This window comes from Oncorhynchus mykiss, chromosome 20 (assembly GCF_057628025.1).
Source record: "Oncorhynchus mykiss isolate SJ-2025 chromosome 20, ASM5762802v1, whole genome shotgun sequence".
Classification (NCBI taxonomy): domain Eukaryota; kingdom Metazoa; phylum Chordata; class Actinopteri; order Salmoniformes; family Salmonidae; genus Oncorhynchus; species Oncorhynchus mykiss.
Genome location: NC_143041.1, coordinates 4,510,965 through 4,535,359, shown reverse-complemented (window position 1 = coordinate 4,535,359; position 24,395 = coordinate 4,510,965). Strand labels below are relative to the sequence as shown.

Genomic DNA, 24,395 nt, shown 5'->3' with positions numbered 1-24,395 from the left:
TTCTTCAAACCAAGCTGCTTACCTATTGCAGATTCAGTCTTCCCAGCCTAGTGCAGGTCTACAATTTTGTTTCTGGTGTCCTTTGACAGCTCTTTGGTCTTGGTCATAGTGGAGTTTGGAGTGTGACTGTTTGAGGTTGTGGACAGGTGTCTTTTATACTGATAACAAGTTCAAACAGGTGCCATTAATACAGGTAACGAGTGGAGGACAGAGGACCTCTTAAAGAAGAAGTTACAGGTCTGTGAGAGCCAGAAATCTTGCTTGTTTATAGGTGACCAAATACTTATTTTCCACCATAATTTACAAATAAATTCATTAAAAATCCTACAATGTGATTTTCTGGATTTGTTTCCCTCATTTTGTCTGTCATAGTTGAAGTGTACCTATGATGAAAATTACAGGCCTCATCTTTTTAAGTGGGAGAACTTGCACAATTGGTGGCTGACTAAATACTTTTTTGCCCCACTGTATGTTTTGTTTGGTAAAGTTCATATTTATATATTAAATAAAATCTAGTTCCAAAAACATCCGGTGATATTGCAGAGAGCCACATCAATTTACAGAAATACTCATTATAAATGTTGATAGATACAATTGTTAGACATGGAAAAATAGATATACCTCTCCTTAATGCAACCGCTGTGTCAGATTTTTTTAAAAACTTTACGGAAAAAGCAAACCAGGCAATAATCTGAGACAGATTTTTTTATTTTTTATCCACCATGTTGGAGTCAACATTATAAATGATCCCGTACCTTTGATCTTCATCAGAATTCACTCCCAGGAATCCCAGTTCCACATTAAATGTTTGATTTAGTTCGATAGTGTCCATTATTTATGTCCAAGTAGCTACTTTTGTTAGGGCGTTTAGTACACAAATCCAAACGCTCGTGCAGGTCCTGCCGAACTTCGGACGAAAACTTTAAAAATATTACAGGTCGTAGAAACATTTCAAACTATGTATAGAATCAATCTTTAGTGTGTTTTTATCATAAATCTTAAATAACCTTCCAACCAGAGAATTCCTTTGTGTGTAGAAAAGCCATGGAACGCAGGTCGCTATCATGTGAAATGCGCATTACCAGGACCTGGCTCTCTGCCAAACCACTGACTCAAAGAGCTCTCATCCGGCCACACATCACAGTAGAAGCCTCATTCAAGTTTCTTAAGACGGTTTACATCTAGTGGAAGCCTTAGGAAGTGCACCATAACCAATATCCCACTGTGTATTCAATAGGGGCTGGGTTGAAAATCGACCAACCTCAGATTTCCCACTTCCTGTTTGGATTTCTTCTCAGGTTTTTGCCTGCCATTTGAGTTCTGTTATACTCGCAGACATCATTCAAACAGTTTTAGAAACTTCAGAGTGTTTTCTATCCAATACTAATAAATGGCATTACATGAGAGCGTGTGACCCATGGCCTTTTATACAATCATGCACATTTGCATCCTTCTAGGTCTTAAGGGAATTAGCATTTTATTAATCAAATTGGCGGAACTGGAAAAAGTATTTGCCAACTAATACAATTGGGCTACGCTGCTGAACCCCCAATAATATGAACACTTAAAGTTTCAGCTTGATAATACGCTTTCAGCAAGCACACTTATCGTTATAGTAGGTACAATAAAAATCCACACTGGTGCGTAGATCAACACCGGTATATCGTAAAATACCACATACTGCCCATCCCCAGATCAGGAAATGGCAGTAACGGGTGTTTCAAAAATACTTAACGCTCCAACTTGATTTTAGGCATCAGCATCACCTAAGGAGAACCCTTGATTTTAGGCCTACATCAGCATCACCTAAGGATAAGCCTTGATTTTAGGCCTACATCAGCATCACCTAAGGAGAACCCTTGATTTTAGGCCTACATCAGCATCACCTAAGGAGAACCCTTGATTTTAGGCCTACATCAGCATCACCTAAGGAGAACCCTTGATTTTAGGCCTACATCAGCATCACCTAAGGAGAACCCTTGATTTTAGGCCTACATCAGCATCACCTAAGGAGAACCCTTGATTTTAGGCCTACATCAGCATCACCTAAGGAGAACCCTTGATTTTAGGCCTACATCAGCATCACCTAAGGAGAACCCTTGATTTTAGGCCTACATCAGCATCACCTAAGGAGAACCCTTGATTTTAGGCCTACATCAGCATCACCTAAGGAGAACCCTTGATTTTAGGCCTACATCAGCATCACCTAAGGAGAACCCTTGATTTTAGGCCTACATCAGCATCACCTAAGGAGAACCCTGATTGTACGTTGAAACGTGTATACATTTCTCGTTGTGCCCATAAGTCTATAGCCTACCATTCCTACATGTACATTTGATTATTAATTTCGCAGACACTTTTATCCAGAGCGATTTACACGAGTAATTAGGATTAAATGCCTTGCTCAAGAACACATTGGCAGATTTTATTTTTCACCTAGTTGGCTCGGGGATTGGACCTAGCGACCTTTCAGTTACTGGCCCAATGTTCTTAACTGCAGTCTTTTGCTGACATCATTATTGGTCTAAAAAAAGTGCATTTACATGTTTGTTTCCACATGTGTGGGAACTGCACACGCGTTGTTGTGGGAGCCGTGGGCTTTACCACCGCGCTGAAGAGGTACTGAAGAGGTATTCTTTAAAGTTGCCTGGTCTAAGAAGGGACCCTTCCAGTTAGATACTGTTGCTATCAGCCAGGTCAAGCTGAGTGAAATTCTGATGAATGTATGGCTCCCATTTGAGAAAGCAAATACTGATACCTGCTGCATGTCCTGCACATTATGTATGAATCAAGAATGTGATACGCTTTGCTACAACAAACCGGTTGGCTAGACAGGCTATAGATTGCATAGTGTGTCAATAGTTTGGCATGAAGGCTATGTTGTTGAAAAGGCCATTGATCAAAGCTAGATGAACTTTGCTAGTTTTGAAGCGTGTCCACAATGATGACGGTGATATCTTGCATTTGTTTACTGTTCTTCTCAAAATTAGGGGCCTTTTAGTTGTATGGGAGTATCTCACCCTTGCTATTCCATTTCTTTGTCTCGCAGTGGCCAAGCCTGCTGTGGCAGAGAAGCTACAGTGGACATGTGCTGAGCTTCCTACTGAGGGCCAGATGGTGGCACTGGTGGTCAGTGTGATGGAGAATCCTGGAGAGTTCTACTGCTACAAATATAACCAAGAAGGTACAGGCATTCTAAACATCTCACAGTAGGAGTGAGATTTTACTAGATTAGAATGAGGGAGTGTAGGTCTCCTGAGTGGCGCACTGGTCTAAGGCAGTGCTAGCTATGTAAGCCAGAAACCATACATGCTGAGGCTGCATTTATTGTAGCTGGGGATTTTAACAAAGCTAATCTGAGAACAAGGCTTCCTAAATTACACTTTCTCGGTGAACGAGTTTATTAGCAAGTGCATCGGTGATGTTTTAGCCACTGTGACTATTAAACCTTCCCTAACCAGAGACTGTGAATTGATGGCAGCATTGCGCAAATCACCTCTTAATCATGGCAAGGCGACTGGAAACATGACCGAATACAAACAGTGGAGCTATTTCCTCCAAGGCAATCAAAAGAGCAAAGCTTCAGTATAGAGACACGGATTACAAAATGAAAACCAGCCCCGTCACGGACATCGACGTCTTGCTCCCAGACAAATTAACCAACTTTGCTCGCTTTGAGGACAATACAGTGCCACTGACACGGCCTGCTACCAAAGCCTGCGGGCTCTCCTTCACTTCCTTCTCCCTGGCCAACGTGAGTAAAACATTCAAACGTGTTAAACCGCGCAAGCTTCCGGCCCAGGCGGCATCCCTAGCCACGTTCTTGGAGCATGCGCAGATCAGCTGGCTGGTGTGTTTACGGACATATTCAATCAGGCAAACAACCTCTCACTCAACGTCAACAAAAGAAAGGAGATGATCGTAGGCTTCAGGAAACAGCAGAGGGAGCATCCCCCCATCCACATCGACGGGACAGTAGTGGAGAAGGTGTAAAGTTCCTCAGCATACACATCACGGACAAACTGAAATGCTCTACCCACACAGACCACATGGTGAAGAAGGCGCAACAGAACCTCTTCAACCTCAGGATGCTGATGAAATTTGTCTTGTCACCATAAACACTCACAAACCTTTACAGCTGCACAATTGAGACTATCATGTCGGGTTGTATCACCGCCTGGTACGGCAACTGCTCCGCCCACAACCGCAAGGCTCTCCAGAGATTGGTGCGTTCTGAGCAACGAATCATCGGGGGCAAACTACCTGCCCTCCAGGACACCTACAGCACCCGATGTCACAGGAACGACAAAAATATAATCAAGGACAACTACTAACTGAGCCACTGCCTGTTCACCCCCAAATCATCCAGAAGGTTAGGTCAGTACAGGTACGTCAAAGCTGGGACCGAGAGATTGAAGATATTTTTCAATCTCAAGGCCGTCAGACTGTTAAACAGCCATCACTAACAGTGGCTGCTGCCAACATACTCAAATCTCTGGCCACTTTAATATCACTAGTAACTTTAAATAACGCCACTTTAATAATCTTTACATCCTACATTACTCATCTCGTGTTTATATTCTGTATTCTATACCATCTACTGCATCTTGCCTATGCTGCACGGCCATGGCCCATCCATATATTTATATGTACATATTCTTATACATCCCTTTACATTTGTGTATAAGGTAGTCGTTGTGAATTTGTTAGATTAACTAGAAGCACAATAATTTCGCTGCACTCGCATTAACATCTGCTAACCATGTGTATGTGACAAATACAATTCGATTTGATTGCTGTGTCACTGGAGATTCTTGGATCGAGTTCAGGCTCTGTCGCAGCCGGCCGCGACCGGAAGACCCATGGGGCGGCGCACGATTGGCCCAGCGTCGTCCGGGTTAGGGTTTAGCCGGCATGGATGTCCTTGTCCCATCGGGCACTAGCAACTCCTGTGGCAGGCCAGGTGCAGTGCACGCTGACAAGGTTGCCAGATGCAGTTTTTCCCCCCAACACATTGGTGTGGCTGGCTTCTGGGCTAAGTGGGCATTATGTCAAGAACCAGTGCGGCTTGGTTGGGTTGTGTTTCGGAGGACGCGCAGCGCTCAACCTTCGCCTCTTCCGAGTCCGTACGGGAGTTGCAGCGATGAGACAAGACTGTAACTACCAATTGGATACCACGTAATGGAGTAAAAGGGATACAAAATAAAAGAGGCTGTGGGAGCCTCACCTCAGAATGCATTTCCAATGACATATGGTTTCTTAAGTGATGATATGTTGAGTTAAAACTTCGCTTCTATACCACTACATACAATTGCAGTGTACACTGAACATAAGTATAAAAGCAGCATGTGAAGTGTTGGTCACAAGCTTTTCATGACCTGAAGTAAAAGATCCCTGACAAGTTCTATATGTACAAAAATATTATTTCTCTCAAATTTTGTGCACAATTTTGTTTACATCCCTGTTAGTGAGCATTTCTCCTTTGCCAAGATAATCCATCCACCTGACAGGTGTGGCATATCAAGAAGCTGATTAAACGGCACGATCAATACACAGGTGCACCTTGTGCTGTGGACAACAAAAGGCCACCCTAAAATGTGCAGTTTTGTCACACAACACAATGCCAAATATGTCTCAAGTTTTGAGGGCGTGTGCAATTGGCATGCTGACTGCAGGAATGTCCACCAGAGCTGTTGCCAGATCGAATGTTCATTTCTCTACCATGAGCTGCCTCCAATGTCGTTTTAGAGAATTTGGCAGTACCACCAACCGGCCTCACAACAGCAGACCATGTGTAACCACGCCGGATGTGTAGGACCTGGACTGGCTTCATCTGCGCTATAGTCTGAGACCAGCCACCAGGACAGCAGATTAAACTCTGGATTTGCACAACTGAAGAATTTCTGTGCAAACTGTCTCAGGGAAGCTCATCTGCTTGCTCGTCATCCTCACCAGGGTCTTGACTTCAGTTCGGCGTCGTAACTGACTTCAGTGGGAAATGCTCTCCTTCGATGACTACTGGTACGGTGGAGAAGTGTGCTCTTCACGGATGTATTACGGTTTCAACTATACCGGGCAGATGGCAGACACTGTGTATGGCTTTGTGTGGGCGAGTGGTTTGCTGATTTCAACAATGTGAGTAGAGTGCCCATGGTTTCGGTGGTGTTATGGTATGGGCAGGCATAAGCTACGGACAACAGATACAATTGCATTTTATCGATGGCAATTTGAATGCACAGAGATGCCGTGACGAGGCACATTGTCGTGCCATTCATCCGCTGCCATCACCTCATGTTTCAGCATGATAATGCACAATCCCATGTCGCAAGGATCTGTACCCAATTTCCCAGTTCTTCCATGGCCTGCAATACTCACCACTCTTCACCCATTGAGCATGTTGGGATGCTTTTGATAGACGTGCAGGACAGCTTGTTCGAGTTCTTGGCAATATCCAGAAACTTTGCACAGCCATTGAAGAGGAGTGGGACCACAGGCCACAATCAACAGCACTGCATGAGGCAAATGGTGGGCACACCAGATACGGACTGATTTTCTGATCTACGCCTCTACCTTTTAAAAAAAAAAAGTTATGTGACCAATAGATGCAAATCTGTATTTCCGGTTGTGAAATCCATGTATTAGGGCCTACTGAATTTATTTCAATTTACTGATTTCCCTAATAAAACACTCAGAAAAGTATTTGAAATAGTTGAATGTTAGACACGGTTAAATATGGTACACGTTATATTCACCTTTTTTATGTGTTTTATACATTCCCTGTTTTCACTGTAATTGACATTGCTTCATCAGCGATATCTGTTTGTGTTGTAAGACCTGCAGGTTCTAGCGGAGCTGGGGGCTGAGCTGAAGCGGCACTGTGAGGCAGACATCACCCCTTTCACCCCTAGTGTGGGCGAGCCCTGCTGCGCTCTGTTCTCTGGTAAGAACAAACTACGAGATTAATCGAACGCCACTCGAACTGAATATCTATCATACTATATGGGGTAGTAAAAATATCACCAAGGACTCAAAGGCCCTCTCTCTTACTCCTACTGGTGCAGTGAATGTAGTCGGAAACTGTATATTATGGTTAATTAATACTGGTGTGTGTGCTCTCCCTCCACAGGAGATGGGGCATGGTACCGTGGTATGGTGCAGGGTGTGTGGGCTGGCAGTAAAGCCCGGGTGTATTTTGTGGACTATGGCAACACCAGTGATGTCGAACAAGCCCACCTCAGAGCGATCACCCCCGAGCTCCTCAAACACCACTTCCTGGCTATCCGCTGCTGGCTAGCAGGTGTGTGTGTATGACGGTTAAAGTAGTAACTTTTCTACATTGTAAAACTTTACAGGTTTTTAATGTAATAAGTTATTACATTATCCGGTGATTTAACAACTTTTTTGATGAATAATATAATAACTTTTTTGATGAATGTTTTTATGTATTACTACTTTCAATTTGATGCATATACTGCTAGTTACAAACACAAACTCATGCACATCTTCCCGGAATACTTCTATATAAACACACTCGCAAGCACACATTGAAATGTGCACAATCATACACACACACCCAAAAGTAACTGAATGCTCATAAATAGAAACTCACAAGCGCACACTGAAACCGGTCTAGTGGAAAGAGATTTTCAAAATACCACTATAACGCTTCTTTACTTGGCCATTGTTCAACCGGAGCTTGTCTTTGTGACGTCACAGTACCCAAACCCTGACACGCCAGACCCACAACAGGCTGTGTATCATGATGAGTAACCTTGCTTGAGAGCTAGTTTTGAATCCAGTCTGTGCCCGGATGGGTGTCCGCTAGGAGGGGGTGGTCAAAGGTTTGAACCTCACCTGCATGTTGAGGAACCTTGTTTTACACTCCCCTGAGATAAAGATTACTTCTTGAAACCATTTTGTGCTTGTACCTTGCTCGAGAGCACAACGGCAGGAGATTAAACTAGAATTAGATACCAGCAACCCTCCAGTTGCCGATTCACATCCACCAGATTTTTCCCATGAGACCCAGGATTCAAAGGCCTGCCCCTCTAACCTCAAGGCTACGTGTGCCGCCCCATAGCAAGGTAACAAGAGACACAGGTTTGACTGCTCTGAGAGATGACAACGCAGATGGACCCTATTGGTTACAACCCCCACATAGAGCAGATGCGATTTGGCATAAACAGAGTAATACATAAACATAGCTTTTGCTATGTTATTAGCTACATGTTCAGTTAAAGATAATGCTATTCATCAAGTTGTTACTCCCATGATAACGTAACAAAAACCTGTGGTAGCATAACTTATAATGTAAAGTGAAAGGTTATTTATTACATTATCTCATGTTTTATTACGTTATCCGTCTATCTGTTATCTAACTGGTGTTATACATTAACCATTACTGTGTGTGTGAATGAATTACATTTTAATTCATGTCAAATCTCCAGTTGGCAGCCCATACCTTACTGACTTAATTGACACTAACAACCATTACAATGATTCACGGTGATACTAAAGTGATCATTATTACTGTTCTGTGCAGTGCGGACCATGTAAATTATTAAAGTTATCCAAGCAATAATAACAACTAGAGCAGTAAAAAAAGTTAATACAGTTAAGTAAATACAGAACATTTTTAACCCGGTCTTGCACAAAGAGAAGATTGTATGTACATGTTTGTGTATTTGCAGGATTTTTGGGATTTTGTTCATGATATCCTCATTCATAAAATTGTAATTGTTTTCAAACCTGCTCATACGAATATGGTGAGAAACTGTTGCAAATGTCAATGTGGAAAAACATAGCAAGTCATGACTATAAAATAGTCTTCCCCCAATCCCTGTAGGTGTTGAGCCTCTGAGCCCCCAGTGGAGTGCTGAGTCTATAGTCCGCTTCCAGGCCCTGTGTGTGGGCCAGCAGCTCCATGCACGTGTCCTCTTCATCACAGAGCGAGGCTACGGACTTCAACTGGACAGCAGTGGTCAAAACGTGGCCACCACACTGCTCTCAGAACAGCTGGCCAAAGCCCCTGGACAGAGCCAGGCCCTTGCTAAATCCGTTCCCACTGTCCCTAAAATCCCCCAGCAGAAGCCTGCCATTCAGAGAGACACCACCACTAGTGTGGGACCACCCAAACCCGCAGCCGCCAATGAAAATGAGCCGCCCACTGAGAAGCAGGTCAAGAAAAACAATCAGAGCAAGGCTAGTGCTCGGCAGCCGGTGTCCATCCCATTTGGATCCGATGGAACTGCATCTGGTGAGTTAGATTTACTGTATTTTCGGTATCAAGAATAGACTGTAACCATGTTTCCATCCAACCATTTTTAAAGTCAAGTACCTGTCGGATAAAAAAAACTCATGATGAGCCTGATGGAAATAGCAAATTGTCAGTGGACTTTCTTAAATGTTGACAAAACTAAATCTGTATCATTTGATTGAAAATGTGTCGACAAGTAGATGGAAACCTAGCTTGTGTAATAAAATAACTTTTTTGGACAACAGCACAAGATTGGCTGCACAGTTCATCTGTCTGTCCATGTCTTGCCTTCAGATCAAACAATTCTCAATTTTATTTCAGCATGAGCTTACATGACAGTGCTGAACCAATTAATTCAGTCACATTGCCAGTGCCACACACTTTTACAAGAACAATTTTTATGTTTATCAAATATCTCCTGTTTGTCTTTACTCGTGCCGTCATACAATATTTGTTGCTAATAAATTCAAGCGCAACTTATAAATATCAACTTGAATTCCAACACGCCTGCCATCAATACAAGTAAATCATGATTCAGTAAATGTGGTTTGATAAGGAGTAATTTATCATTTTTCCTGAAACATTGGTAAGGTTATGGCAAAATAAGTATGTACAGTGCCTTCACAAAGTATTCAGACCCCTAGACTTTTCCCACATTTTAAGTTGCAGCTGTATTCTAAAATTGATTGAAATATTTTTTCCCTCATCAATCCACACACAATAAATACCCTATACAACAAAACAAGGCATGGTTATGATAGGCTAGACGGAAAGCTTAAAGATCATGTAGGGTTTCTGAGAGTGTGAGACGTCATTGGTCCCAGATATCAGTCTGTTTCAAGAGGAGATTAACGTCAGTCGGTCATTCAGATATAATGTTATATACCCTACAAATACCCTACAAGACGAAAACAGGTTTTTAGAAATTTTTGCAAAAAAAACAAGTTACCTTATTTGCATAATATTCAGCGGGTTTGCTATGTGACTTGAAATTGAGCTCAGGTGCATCCTGTTTCCATTGATCATCCTTGGTGTTTCTACAACTTAACTGGAGTCCTGTGGTAAATTCAAAAGATTTGGATGTATTTTGGAAAGGCACACACCTGTCTATATAAGGTCCCACAGTTGACAGTGCATGTCAGCAAAAAGCAAGCCATGAGGTCAAAGGAATTATCTGTTGAGCTCTGAGACAGGATTGTGTCGAGGCACAGATCTTGGGAAGAGTACCAAAACATTTCTGCTACATTGAAGGTCCCCAAGAACGCAGTGGCCTCCATCATTCTTAAATTGAAGATGTTTCAAACCACCAAGACAATTCCTAGAGCTGGACGCCCGGCCAAACAGAGCGATAAGACCAATGCCTCCAGGCCAGAGATCTAGATAACCAGAATATTTGTTTTCTTTTACCTGATCCAACTACTCTCCTGCTGGCTTTCGCAGATTCCGCCATTACTTTCATTAAGTTGCCGGTAAGAGTCTGCAACTTTTCTCAAGTGGAATGCTAATTTATCTTACCATATCTACCGAAATGATTTGTGTGCCAGTTCTGGTTTTCATAAGCACATTTTCATGAAACCATTTCATTTATAATAACGTCTTCATATCTCAACCATTGTCATGTGATTAATCAAAATTCTATCCCAATCTAAATAAAAAATTGTACAAACCTAAAAAGTAACTTCCATTGCCAACTATGTAATAGCCTACATATAGCCCATTTAAAAATATATATATTTATCCTATAAATCACATTGGCTACACATGGGCCTGTCTGCAACAAACTTGAAACATTGTATCAACTATTAACTTGGGTACGGCCAGAAGCTTGTGCTGGCGAGCAACGTTTTCAGCGCCACTGACACGGCCCGCAACCAAAACCTGCAGACTCTCCTTCACTGCAGCCGACGTGAGGAAAACATTTAAATGTGTCAACCCTCGCAAGGCTGCAGGCTCAGACGGCATCCCCAGCCGCGCCCTCAGAGCATGCGCAGACCAGCTGGCTGGTGTGTTTACGGACATATTCAATCAATCCCTATCCCAGTCTGTTGTTCCCACATGCTTCAAGAGGGCCACCATTGTTCCTGTTCCCAAGAAAGCTAAGGTAACTGAGCTAAACGACTACCGCCCCGTAGCACTCACTTCCGTCATCACTTCCGTCATCATGAAGTGCTTTGAGAGACTAGTCAAGGACCATATCTCCTCCACCCTACCTGACACCCTAGACCCACTCCAATTTGCTTACCGCCCAAATAGGTCCACAGACGATGCAATCTCAACCACACTGCACACTGCCCTAACCCATCTGGACAAGAGGAATACCTATGTGAGAATGCTGTTCATCGACTACAGCTCGGCATTTAACACCATAGTGCCCTCCAAGCTCGTCATCAAGCTCGAGACCCTGGGTCTCGACCCCGCCCTGTGCAACTGGGTACTGGACTTCCTGACGGGCCGCACCCAGGTGGTGAGGGTAGGCAACAACATCCCCACCCCGCTGATCCTCAACACTGGGGCCCCACAAGGGTGCGTTCTGAGCCCTCTCCTGTACTCCCTGTTCACCCACGACTGCGTGGACACGCACGCCTCCAACTCAATCATCAAGTTTGCGGACGACACAACAGTGGTAGGCTTGATTACCAACAACAATGAGATGGCCTACAGGGAGGAGGTGAGGGGCCTCGGAGTGTGGTGTCAGGAAAATAACCTCACACTCAACATCAACAAAACTAAGGAGATGATTGTGGACTTCAGGAAACAGCAGAGGGAACACCCCCCTATCCACATCGACGGGACAGTAGTGGAGAGGGTAGTAAGTTTTGAGTTCCTCGGCGTACACATCACAGACAAACTGAATTGGTCCACCCATACAGACAGCATCGTGAAGAAGGCGCAGCAGCGCCTCTTCAACCTCAGGAGGCTGAAGAAATTAGGCTTGTCACCAAAAGCACTCACAAACTTCTACAGATGCACAATCGAGAGCATCCTGTCGGGCTGTATCACCGCCTGGTACGGCAACTGCTCCGCCCACAACCGTAAGGCTCTCCAGAGGGTAGTGAGGTCTGCACAACGCATCACCGGGGGCAAACTACCTGCCCTCCAGGACACCTACAGCACCCGATGTCACAGGAAGGCCATAAAGATCATCAAGGACAACAACCACCCGAGCCACTGCCTGTTCACCCCGCTATCATCCAGAAGGCGAGGTCAGTACAGGTGCATCAAAGCTGGGACCGAGAGACTGAAAAACAGCTTATATCTCAAGGCCATCAGACTGTTAAACAGCCACCACTAACATTGAGTGGCTGCTGCCAACACACTGACTCAACTCCAGCCACTTTAATAATGGGAATTGATGGGAAATGATGTAAAATATATACTAGCCACTTTAAACAATGCTACCTAATATAATGTTTACATACCCTACATTATTCATCTCATATGTATACGTATATACTGTACTCTATCATCTACTGCATCTTTATGTAATACATGTATCACTAGCCACTTTAACTATGCCACTTTGTTTACATACTCATCTCATATGTATATACTGTACTCAATACCATCTACCGTATCTTGCCTATGCCGCTCTGTACCATCACTCATTCATATATCTTTATGTACATATTCTTTATCCCCTTACACTTGTGCCTATAAGGTAGTAATTTTGGAATTGTTAGCTAGATTACTTGTTGGTTATTACTGCATTGTCGGAACTAGAAGCACAAGCATTTCGCTACACTCGCATTAACATCTGCTAACCATGTGTATGTGACAAATAAAATTAGATTTTGATTTGAGCCAGGACAGACACAGTTGTAGGCTATTTGTGCCAGGGATAAGAAGCCATGCCTAACTTGGGCAGGAGCGCACCGGAGCTTTATAATGCTTTAGCTCTTGTTCCTCTTAGAATATTAACTCAAAACTTTGTGGCACTCCTGCACCTAAATATAGACCGTACCAGTACCCAAAATGAGTACCGGAACCTATTTCAGTCCAAGTCCAGCACTGATAAGAAGTCATCAGGAAGACCTATTTTGTCACTTCCACTTGATATCTTTCCCATTTCACGCTGAGTGGTTATCGAAAAGGAGAAGGCTGGGAAGATTTTTTAAATACACTATCGGTCAAAAGATTTAGAACACATACTCATTCAAGGGTTTTTCATTAATTTTACTGTTTTCTACATTGTGGAATAATAGTGAAGACATCAAAACTATGAAATAACACATATGGAATCATGTAGTAACCAAAAAAGTGTTAAACAAATCCAAATATATTGTATATTTGAGGTTGTTCAAAGTAGCCACCCTTTGTCTTGATGACAGCTTTGTACACGCTTGGCATTCTCTCAACCAGCTTCTCCTGGAATACTCCTGGAATACTTTTCCAACAATCTTGGAGTTCCCACATATGCACATTGTCGAAAGAGAGCATTCTGGATAGAGAGAATTACATTGTGCATCTGGGCGCATGGTTAAGCCGACGTCTGCGTTGTCCATGCAGCATTTACGGTGATATGGCCTCAGCGGAAGTCAGGGCATTCCTATTTCTTGAGCTTCGTGGAGCAGTGCAGAGCTGTTGGCAAGGAAGTAAGTTTGTTTTCTACAGGATGTACCACTCTCACCTACCATCAACCAATCATGTCAATGCGGAGCCTTACCCATTGCTACAAAATTTGGGAAGCGAATTGCGATGCGGTACTGCGATTTGATTTGTCCCATGCATGTCTCTGGAGGCTCTGCAATTGTGTCACATATGGAGCCTTCGGCCACAATTCTCCATCAAGCATAAATTGGATTTTAGTCTAGGCCTCCGCTATGGATTAGTTGACATATTTTTGTGTCTGGTCGACCAACAACCAAACAATTGACCAGTCGACTAATTGGGGTCAGCCCTAATGCATATGTGTGGGGTGGAGGGGTGACTTGTGAGCTATGGAAATAATTGTATTTAAGGACATCAGCCAAGGAAACCGTTAGTCAATCAATGCTAACGCTAGTAATGCTAATCAGATGAACGATATCTACCTCAGCAGACAAATTCCCTCTGGACTGGAGAACGGTGGAGCTGCCTCGCAATGAGACCTTCCAGCCTTGCATAGCAGCCGTTGTCAGCCCCAGTCTATTCTACCTTTTCAACCCCAGCCATGGTGAGGACTCTTTCTCTCACTTCTCTCATTGTTTGTGTCTACAGAAAACCATGTCAATTCTTACAGGTGTACAATTACACCAGACTCACCCACAAATGTTTTGTGTATACGGTATGAACACTAATTTATGTCTGTGTGTGGTCTAGTGTATGTGGAGAGACTGAAGAGTGTGATGATGGACTTGGCTGTATACTGCACCACCAAGGCCTTGCCTAGTCGGTGCAAACCCATTCCAGGAGCTGCATGCTGTGCCCAGTTTTCAGGTGAGGAGTCGTCGTTCCCCCCCCCCCACACACACACACACACACACACACACACACACACACACACACACACACTTTCATCAACTTGTGGACAGGACTTTGCACACACACACATGCACTCTCACTGCTAAAATACACACCCATTCATGTCTCGCTCCATCCACCAACGCCACGTTGCACCACAGACTGTCCAGGAGTTGGCGGATGCTTTAGTCCAGGTCTGGGAAGAGATCCCTCAGGAGACCATCCGTCACCTCATCAGGAGCATGCCCAGGCATTGTAGGGAGGTCATACAGGCACGTGGAGGCCACACACACTACTGAGCCTCATTTTGACTTGTTTTAAGGACATTACATCAAAGTTGGATCAGCCTGTAGTGTGGTTTTCCACTTTAATTTTGAGTGTGACTCCAAATCCAGACCTCCATGGGTTGATCAATTTGATTTCCATTGATCATTTTTGGGATTTTCTTGTCAGCACATTACACTATGTAAAGAAAAAAGTATTTAATAAGTATTCATTCAGATCTAGGATGTGTTATTTTAGTGTTGCCTTAATTTTTTTGATCAGTGTATATCAGACACCGTCACCAGCTAAGCACCCACACACCATAACACCACAGAGATCATCCATTCTCCTACTCTGCATCTCACAATGACACCACGGTTGGTACCAAAAATCTCACATTTGGACTCCAGATCAAAGGACAGATTTCCACCGGTCTAATGTCCATTGCTCGTGTTTCTTGGTCCAAGCAAGTCTCCTTTTCTTGGTGTCCTTTAGTAGTGGTTTCTTTGCAGCAATTCGAACATAAAGGCCTGATTCACGCAATCTCCTCTGAACAGTTGATGTTGAGATGTGCTGTTACTTGAACTCTGTGAAGCATTTATTTGGCCTGCAATCTGAGCTGCAGTTAACTCTAATGAACTTATCCTCTGCAGCAGAGGTAACTCTGGGTCTTCCATTCCTGTGGCTGTCCTCATGAGAGCCAGTTTCATCATAGTGCTTAATGTTTTTTTGCAACTGCACTTGATGGAACTTACAAAGTTGAAAATGTACAAAGTTGAAATGTTCCGGATTGACTGACCACGTCTTAAAGTAATGATGGACTGTCGTTTCGCTTTGCTTGCTTGAGCTGTTCCTTGCCATAATATGGACTTTGCCAAATAGGGCTACCTTCGGTATACCAACCCTACCTTGTCACACACAACTGGCTCAAACGCATTAAGAAGGAAAGAAATTAACAAATTAACTTTTAACAATGCATTCAAGGTGACTACCTCATGAAGCTGGTTGAGAGATAGCCAAGAGTGTGCAAAGCTGTAAAGGGTGACTACTTTGAAGAATATCAAATATATTTTGGTTACTACATGATCCCATATGTGTTATTTCATAGTTTTGATGTCTTCACTATTATTCTACAATGTAGAAAATAGTTTAAAAAAAGAAAGGAAAAAAAAGGAATAACCCTTGAATGAGTAAGTGTGTCCACTGTAAGTATTCACACCCCTGAGTCAATATATGTTAGGATCACTTTTGGCAGTGATTATAGCGGTAGGTTTTTCTGGGTTTCTAAGAGCTTTGCACGCCTGGATTGTACTATATTTGCATATTATTCCTTGTAAAATTCTGCAAGCTCTGTCAAGTTGGTTGTTGATCCTTCCTAGACAGCCCTTTAAGTGTTGCTGTAGATTTTCATGCCGATTTAAGTCAACTGTAACTGGGCCTCTCAGGAACATTCAATCTTGTCTTGGTCAGCAATTCTTGCGTATGTTTGGCCTTATGTTTTAGGTTTTTGTCCTGCTGAAAGGTTCATTTCTGGTCATGGAACATGGGACCATCACTTTACATGTTGCATTTATATTTTTTGTTCAGTATATAAACACATGTAAAGTAGGGATGCACGATATATCGATGAACATATCGAGAATCGTCCAATATTAGCTCAAAATGCCAACATCGGTATCGGCTGATGTCTAGTTTAATGCCGATTTTTAAAAACCGATGTTGAAGCTACCTTACATACCTATTTAATGTTGGTACATGACATAAGGACGCCACGTAAAATGTTGCGCTACACGTGCAACACAGCATTCCTAACCTAGCCCACAATGTCTGTTGTGTGGATCGAGCAGTCAACAAGTCGAGCAGTCATTTGTAAGAGGAAGACAATTTCAGCGAGACAACTCAAAGGCGAAATACATTAAAGCCAAGATAATGGAATTCATTGCCCTTGACAATCAACCGTTCTCTGTCGTGAATGATGTTGGCTTTCGCCGACTGGTCGAGCACCGTTACACACTACCAAGTGCGCTATTTTTCAGATGTTGCCCTACCGGAGTAACACAGTAATAGCGTCACTGCTATTAGCTTCACGACATACATACTATGGAACGCCGTTTGGGTCTTTGCGTGTTAAAAAATATACAGTAGCACAGTCAAAGCTGTGCAAACACTGGCCAGGAACAATGTGTTTACAATACCGCGTTTGTAATAAAGCATAATTTGTTGGACTTCTGGGGTAGCTAGCTTTAGCTCGGTACCTAGCTAGCACCAATACAACCAGCCTGAAAACAATGGCCATTAGTGTGTGGAAGTACTGACCTGATTGTATGAAATATGGACTATCCATTCCTTTTGACTATAGCCACATGAACATGGATGAAATCGAATATGAATTCATTCTCTTTTTGTCCTTCAAAAGTTGTTCAAGTCAACAATTTTTGGAAGAGCTGCATACGGTACAAAGGCAAACATTGTGAGTTTTTTTTATGGACAGTCATCTCTGTTGTCAACGGATGGCTCAATCCCTCATTTTTGTACACAATCTCAGTGGCGCTGTACATGTAGACCACATTCCTCTAGATGAGGAGAGCTATTGTTGTTTCACCCCACAGGTGATAAGAATTGGTACAGAGCCGTGTTCCTGGAGACCACAGAGACTGAGGCCAGTGTTATCTATGCTGACTACGGCAACTCCGAGAAGCTCCCCTTCGCCAGCATTCTGCCCATCCCCACAGAGTTCCTGGAGCTCCCTTTCCAGATTGCCCGCTGTGCCCTCACAGGTAAGAGGGGTCACACAAGGCAGAAGGCAACTGCACAGTCTGAAGTTAATGCCTAGCCCTGTAGCTGTGATCTTGTCCCGTTGTCTGTCTGGGCCTGTAGGAGCACTTTGAGATGTGATCTATGTCTGTGTGACTGGTCTGTCTAGTTTCTGTGGCACTCATTTTCTGTAGATAAAGAGGGATATGATCTATGACTTGTGTCTTCCTGTCAACTGCCTGTGTGACTGATTTGTCTTGTTTCTGAGTCTTCATCCTTGTATTTAACAAGTGCTCTGAGATGATACCTGTCAGTCTGTATCATGTTGTCTGTCTGCTTGGCCCTGGCCCTGCTGTAGGTAAGGAGCATTTCCCGTCAGTGTGGCCCGTAGAGGTCCTGGAGCTTTTCAGTGCCCTGCTGAGTGACGGCGTGCTGGCCTCTGTCCAGGACTTTGATGGCAACTCCAACCTGCTGTCAGTCACCCTCCAAATAGAGCGAGGCGGGGGCCACCTCAACACTATGATCCTAGAGGGCCTGCAGAGCACACAAACTGGCAGCGCCAAGACCCGCAGACAGGAGCCAGGCAAGACCAAGACCCCCATCATCGCCACAGCTCGAGTCACGCCGGCCACAGCTCCAGTCACGCCGGCCACAGCTCCAGTCACGCCGGCCACAGCTCCAGTAACTGGTGTGTCAGTTCAGATATCCGTGTTCTTATGGTACTAATAGACCGTATCAAAAGGATATTATAGTGTGTGGCAGGGAGCCTAGAGGTTAGAAAGGCCTACAACTGGACGGTTTCCAGTTCGAATCCCATGTGTGACAGGAAAATCTGATGCTATTCTAGGTATCATAGATGGCATTTCCTGCTGTTGTGCTCTTCAGCAAGGCACTTAACCCCTAGACTGCTCCAGGATCACCACACTGTGGCAATGTCTTGGGCAATGTAACCATTTGTTTTGTTTTTTGCATCTTGCTCATTGTGTTTGTAGTATCTTCTAATTAAATATTGCACATTAAACCTTTTAGATGAGCTGTAAATCTTATGTATTTTCAGATTATGCTGCCCCGACGAATATTGAACCCAAGGAACCACAGAGCCTAATTTGCTCAAAAAGTGTGAATGGTATGTCCAAATGACTCATCAGATACTGCTTACTTGATCACTTTGACACATTATTGGCACATTTCACCTAGCTGTTGGTTAAGCACTGACTCCAGTATTTGTTCTCCAGATTATGCCTCTCCATGCTGCTGCCGGGACTTGGTGCAAAAGGTGAAACACATTTTTCTACTATTGCTACTAACATATTCAGGTGGTGGCACCAGGCCATGATTTGGTCACACAGTAATTGTTACTTTGTCACGCAGTAGAAAAAATTACTTATAAAGTAATTCAGTGCTAATGAGATGATATGATTCAAGTAAATAAATACATTGTTTAATCTGACACATCCAAGAAAGATTGTTGCTATATTTTACTCTCAAATTAGGGCTCCAGAATTTGATTGATTTTGTTCAATCAAATCAAAGTTTATTGGTCGTGTACACAAATTTGCAGGTACATTGAAATGAGTGTTTCTAGAACCAACAGTGCAATAAAATAAACACACACACAGTCTTCCCAAAAATTAGGAAATATCAGAACGATGTAAAATCAAAAACCAAGCCATGAGGTTAAAGCAATTGTTCGCAGAGCTACAAGACAGGATTGTGTCGTGGAACAGATCTGGGGAAGGGTACCAAAACATTTCTGCAGCATTGAAGGTCCCCAAGAACACAGTGGCCTCCATTCTTACATGGAATAAGTTTGGAACCACCAAGTCTCTTCCTGCAAGAATTTCGCTTTGTCATTATGGGGTATTGTGTGTGTGTAGATTGAGGCCTTTAAAAAATGTTTAAATCCATTTTAGAATAAGGCTGTAATGTAACAAAATGTGGAAAAGGGGAAGGAGTCTGAATACTTTCCAAATGCACTGCACAGTCGTGGCCAAACGTGTGAAAATATATATTTGTGTTATTCTCAACAAAGTCTGCTGCCTCAGTATGTATGATGGCAATTTGCATATACTCCAGAATGTTATGAAGATTAATTGCAATTAATTGCAAAGTCCCTCTTTGCCATGCAAATGAACTGAATCCCAAATAAAAACAATTCCCTGCATTTCAGCCCTGCCACAAAGGACCAGCTGACGTGTCAGTGATTCTCGTCTTTGGGACAGGGGGCAGTATTTTCACGTCCGGATGAAAAGTGTGTCCAAAGTAAACGGCCTGCTACTCTGACCCAGAAGCCAGGATATGCATATTATTAGTATTGGATAGAAAACACTCTGAAGTTTCTAACACTGTTTGAATCATGTCTGTGAGTATAACAGAACTTATTTGGCAGGAGAAATCCCGAGGGCAAACCGTTTAGATTGTTTATTTTTTTGGTCAATGTGTTTTCATTGGGAATCCAGATTTCTAATCGACTTTCCTGCAATTCCTATCGCTTCCACTGGATGTCAACAGTCTTTAGAAATTGGTTGAGGTTTTTCCTTTGAGAAATGAAGAAGCAGCACTGTTCAGAACGAGGGTAGAGAGAAGTGTACTCTTTGTTAGAGGCGCGTGACCTGAAAGCTCGCTACACTTTGTTTTCCTCCGGTATTGAACACAGATCATCCCGTCTTCAATTTGATCAATTATTTACGTAAAAAAATACCTGAAGTTGTATTAGGAAAGTAGTTTGACATGTTTGGACAATGGTTACAGGTATCTTATGAGATGCGTGACTTAGAACCGGTTATTTTTTTGGATCAAACGCACCAAATTAATGGACATTTTGGATATATATCGACGGAATTAATCGAACAAAAGGACCATTTGTAATGTTTATGGGACATATTGGAGTGGCAACAGAAGAAGCTCGTCAAAGGTAAGGCATGAATTATATCTTTATTTCTGCGTTTTGTGTCGCGCCTGCAGGGCTGAAATATGCTTTTCTGTCTTTGTTTACTTGGGTGCTATCCTCAGATAATAGCATCGTTTGCTTTCGCCGAAAAGCCTTTTTGAACTCTGACATGTTGGCTGGATTCACAACAAGTGTAGTTTTAATTTGGTATCTTGAATGTGTGATTTCATGAAAGTTACAATTTTATAGTAATTTATTTGAATTTGGCGCACTGCATTTTCAATGGATGTTGGCCAGTTGGGACGCTACCGTCCCGTATATCCCAGAGAGGTTACACAGGTGTGAGTGTTGACGAGGACAAAGCTGGAGATCACTCTGTTATGCTGATTGAGTTCAAATAACAGACTGGATGCTTCAAAAGGAGGGTGGTGCTTGGAATCATTGTTCTTCCTCTGTCAACCATGGTTACCTGCAATGAAACACATGCCATCATCATTGCTTTGCACAAAAAGGGCTTCACAGGCAAGAATATTGCTGCCAGTAAGATTGCACCTAAATCAACCATTTATCGGATCATCAAGAACTTCAAGGAGAACGGTTCAATTGTTGTGAAGATGCGCCCAAGAAAGTCCAGCAAGCTCCAGGACCGTCTCCTGAAGTTGATTTGGGGCACCACCAGTACAGTTCTTGCTCAGGAATGGCAGCAGACAGGTGTGAGTGCATCTGCACGCACAGTGAGGCGAAGACTTTTGGAGGATGGCCTGGTGGCAAGAAGGGCAGCAAAGAAGCCACTTCTCTCCAGGAAAAACATCAAGGACAGACTGATATTATGCAAAAGGTACAGGGATTGGACTGCTGAGGACTGGGGTAAAGTCATTTTCTCAGAATCCCCTTTCTGATTGTTTGGGGCATCCAGAAACAGCTTGTCCGGAGAAGACGAGGTGAGCGCTACCATTAGTCCTATGTCATGCCAACAGCAAAGCATCCTGAGACCATTCATGTGTGGGGTTGCTTCTCAGCCAAGGGAGTGGGCTCACTCACAATTTTGCCTAAGAGCACAGCCACAAGAAAAGAATGGTACCAACATATCCTCCGAGCGCAACTTCTCCCAACCATCCTTGAACAGTTTGGTGACGAACAATGCCTTTTCCAGCATGATGGAGCACCTTGCCATAAGGCAAAAGTGATAACTAAGTGGCTCGGGGAACAAAACATCAATATTTTGGGTTCATGGCCAGGGAACTCCCCAAACCTTAATCCCATTGAGAACTTGTGGTCAATCCTCAAGAGGTGGGTGGACAAACAAAAACCCACAAATTCTTACAAACTCCAAGCATTGATTATACAAGAATGGGCTGCCATCAGTCAGGATGTGGCCCAGAAGTTAATTGACAGCATTCCAGGGCAGATTGCAGAGGTCTTGAAAAAGAAGGGTCAACACTGCAAATATTGACTCTTTTGCATCAACTTCATGTAATTGTCAATTAAAAGCCTTTGACACTTTTGAAATACTTGTAATTGTACTTCAGTATTCCATAGTAACATCTGACAAAAATATCAAGACACTGAGGCAGCAGACTTTATGAAAATTAATATGTCATTCTCAAAACTTTTGGCCACGACTGTAATAGTGTAAGACAGTATGACCAGTATATGAATAGAAAAGCTGTGTACAGCAGTAGTTGTATAGGATGAACCATTGTTAAATGACTATGTACATAGGGCAGTAGTCTCTAGGGGGAAGGGTAGCGTACCGAGTGGTAGCCGGGCTAGAACAGTGATTAAGGCTAGTGGTGACATTCAGTTTCTGTCTCTCAGTCCCAGCGTTGATGCACCTGTACAGTAAAATGTATTTTTTGTGCACTGGCTATCCATTGATTTGATTCTGTGAAATCTCATTCATTGAACCTTATTAACACTAGAACAGCCAACGTCTTTTGAACATGGTCTTTTGAGCGTCGTGATTTAACAATTGTAATATCGCTTTTCCTAAATGAGTCTTTCACAGACTTACGTTGTGAGAATTTCAATACCGCAGAGTTTGTTATAAGCAGTTTTACGAGGACACTCAACAGTTAGTTGCCCATCTCATAATGCCCATTGAAAGTACACCTGAACTATATCAAAACTAATTCCACACAAAAAATAATAAGTAGCATAATGGCAAGATTAAATAGACAATATTCTGGTGGTTGACAATATTATCAATTGTGAATGAAGAGACTGAACAGTGTAATTGACAAAAAATTGAAGACTTCACCACAAAAAAAAACTATTGGAAAGAGCAGAGTCTATGGTTTCTGAAACACCTACGTTTGCCAAACAACTCAAGGGTTCTATTTTGATCACTTTTTTTGTAGAATAACCTCTCTTTCATGCGTTACACACGTGAGCAGCCGTGGCAGCATATAGCCTAAGCACAGACTTGTTACATAACTTTAAATATGCTGTTCTTTTGAAATACTTTTGTTTTTTAAGACCTGCCTAAACGAAATGATGAGTTTCTTTGTGATGGTGTATATTAAATTGATTTATTAGACTGTTAAAATAGACACGACAAGGGTGCGACATTGGCCTGGATTAGTATGCCCCGGCGGTTCTAGTGTTAAGGACCATCTTCTGCCCAAAGTGTAGAACCAACATGTTTTGAACCCCCTTCTCTTTCACAGATTGATCAACTGGAAGAGCACATTCTGTTCCTCATGGAGAAAATAGGTGGATTGTCAAAGTGACTGCCATACACAACTCTATGTTCTAGGAATATTCATGAATACAACATGTAGGTATTCAGTTTAAGTGATTTATGCTTTGCAGTTCAGTTGGGATGTTCCCTCAAGGGTTTTTGGTGGGTGAATGTTGCATCTTGGCTGTGAAAGGTATTTACATTATGGATATAATATGATGGAACAGCTCTCTTGATCAGGACTTAGTTTTAAACTTTGGTTCAAAATTGCTAATCTAATTGTTTTAGGTATTGTTTAACTGAAATGTAATCATATTTTACACTTTCATCATAAACTATATCATAATTGTACTTTACAGAAGTAAGCAATCTTAGAATTGTTATTGTTTTGTGACCATGTGGTCAGTGCATCAGTAATGTTAGGATGATTACATGATTATGTGCCTTCTCATTTAGTGTTCCACCATCTGTTGAAGAGGCATGGTTTCTCATTTACTTGTTTTAATTCAAGTTCAGTTTGGGATATGGAATGGCGTTGTGACATTAAATGAAAGCATTTACTTGAGCAGATTTCTTGATGGCTAACCAAACAGCACAGACTACATGCCGATTAGAAATGTGTTTTAGTGCTTGATCTAAGATACGACAACAATATTTATTTTCCTGTGTGAAATAACTTCGCTAGATATTTGGGCCCTCATTTGCTCCTTGTAGATCTCACTTTTTGTCAAATTATCAATGTTCAGTTTATGAGTTGAAGACCTTTAAAGGAGAATGTTGCTATTTTTCAACCTAATCTGTATTTTTGATGTTAATGGCATGTTATAAAAGGGTGAAGACACTTTTTTTGTGATTTTTACTTATTTTTGAGAAACTTACGTGATAGACTTCCTCATTGCTCGTTGTGCAGTGTGCGGGCATCCAAAAAGCATATCCAAAAACACCCAAATATGTGCTTTTAGAAACACGCTCTCAGTATCGTGATGCAGGTCTTTAGATGTTGTACACATGCAATCGTGTCATTCCAAACTTCATCCGCAACGTTATATTCCATTTTGTGCAAGTCCAGCGGTTTCCCTCACCAGCTTGTGCTACTTCTCTGTGTAGCC

The 24,395-nt window shown here is 42.6% G+C and overlaps 1 protein-coding gene across 2 annotated transcripts in view; it reads left to right on the top strand.

The window, feature by feature from the left end:
* Positions 1-24,127, top strand: part of tdrd1 (tudor domain containing 1) — an 84,572-nt gene extending 60,445 nt beyond the window's left edge. For both annotated transcript variants that reach the window (XM_021575467.3, XM_021575466.3), the window contains exons 16-26: positions 3,050-3,184; positions 6,833-6,940; positions 7,127-7,297; positions 8,846-9,256; positions 14,292-14,408; positions 14,555-14,671; positions 17,569-17,736; positions 18,072-18,401; positions 18,771-18,839; positions 18,949-18,989; positions 23,273-24,127. In XM_021575467.3, the coding sequence (XP_021431142.3) occupies positions 3,050-3,184; positions 6,833-6,940; positions 7,127-7,297; positions 8,846-9,256; positions 14,292-14,408; positions 14,555-14,671; positions 17,569-17,736; positions 18,072-18,401; positions 18,771-18,839; positions 18,949-18,989; positions 23,273-23,335 (1,730 nt within the window). In that variant the 3' untranslated portion in view covers positions 23,336-24,127. The remainder of the gene's footprint in view (positions 1-3,049; positions 3,185-6,832; positions 6,941-7,126; positions 7,298-8,845; positions 9,257-14,291; positions 14,409-14,554; positions 14,672-17,568; positions 17,737-18,071; positions 18,402-18,770; positions 18,840-18,948; positions 18,990-23,272) is intronic.
* The last annotated feature ends 268 nt before the right edge of the window (positions 24,128-24,395 follow it).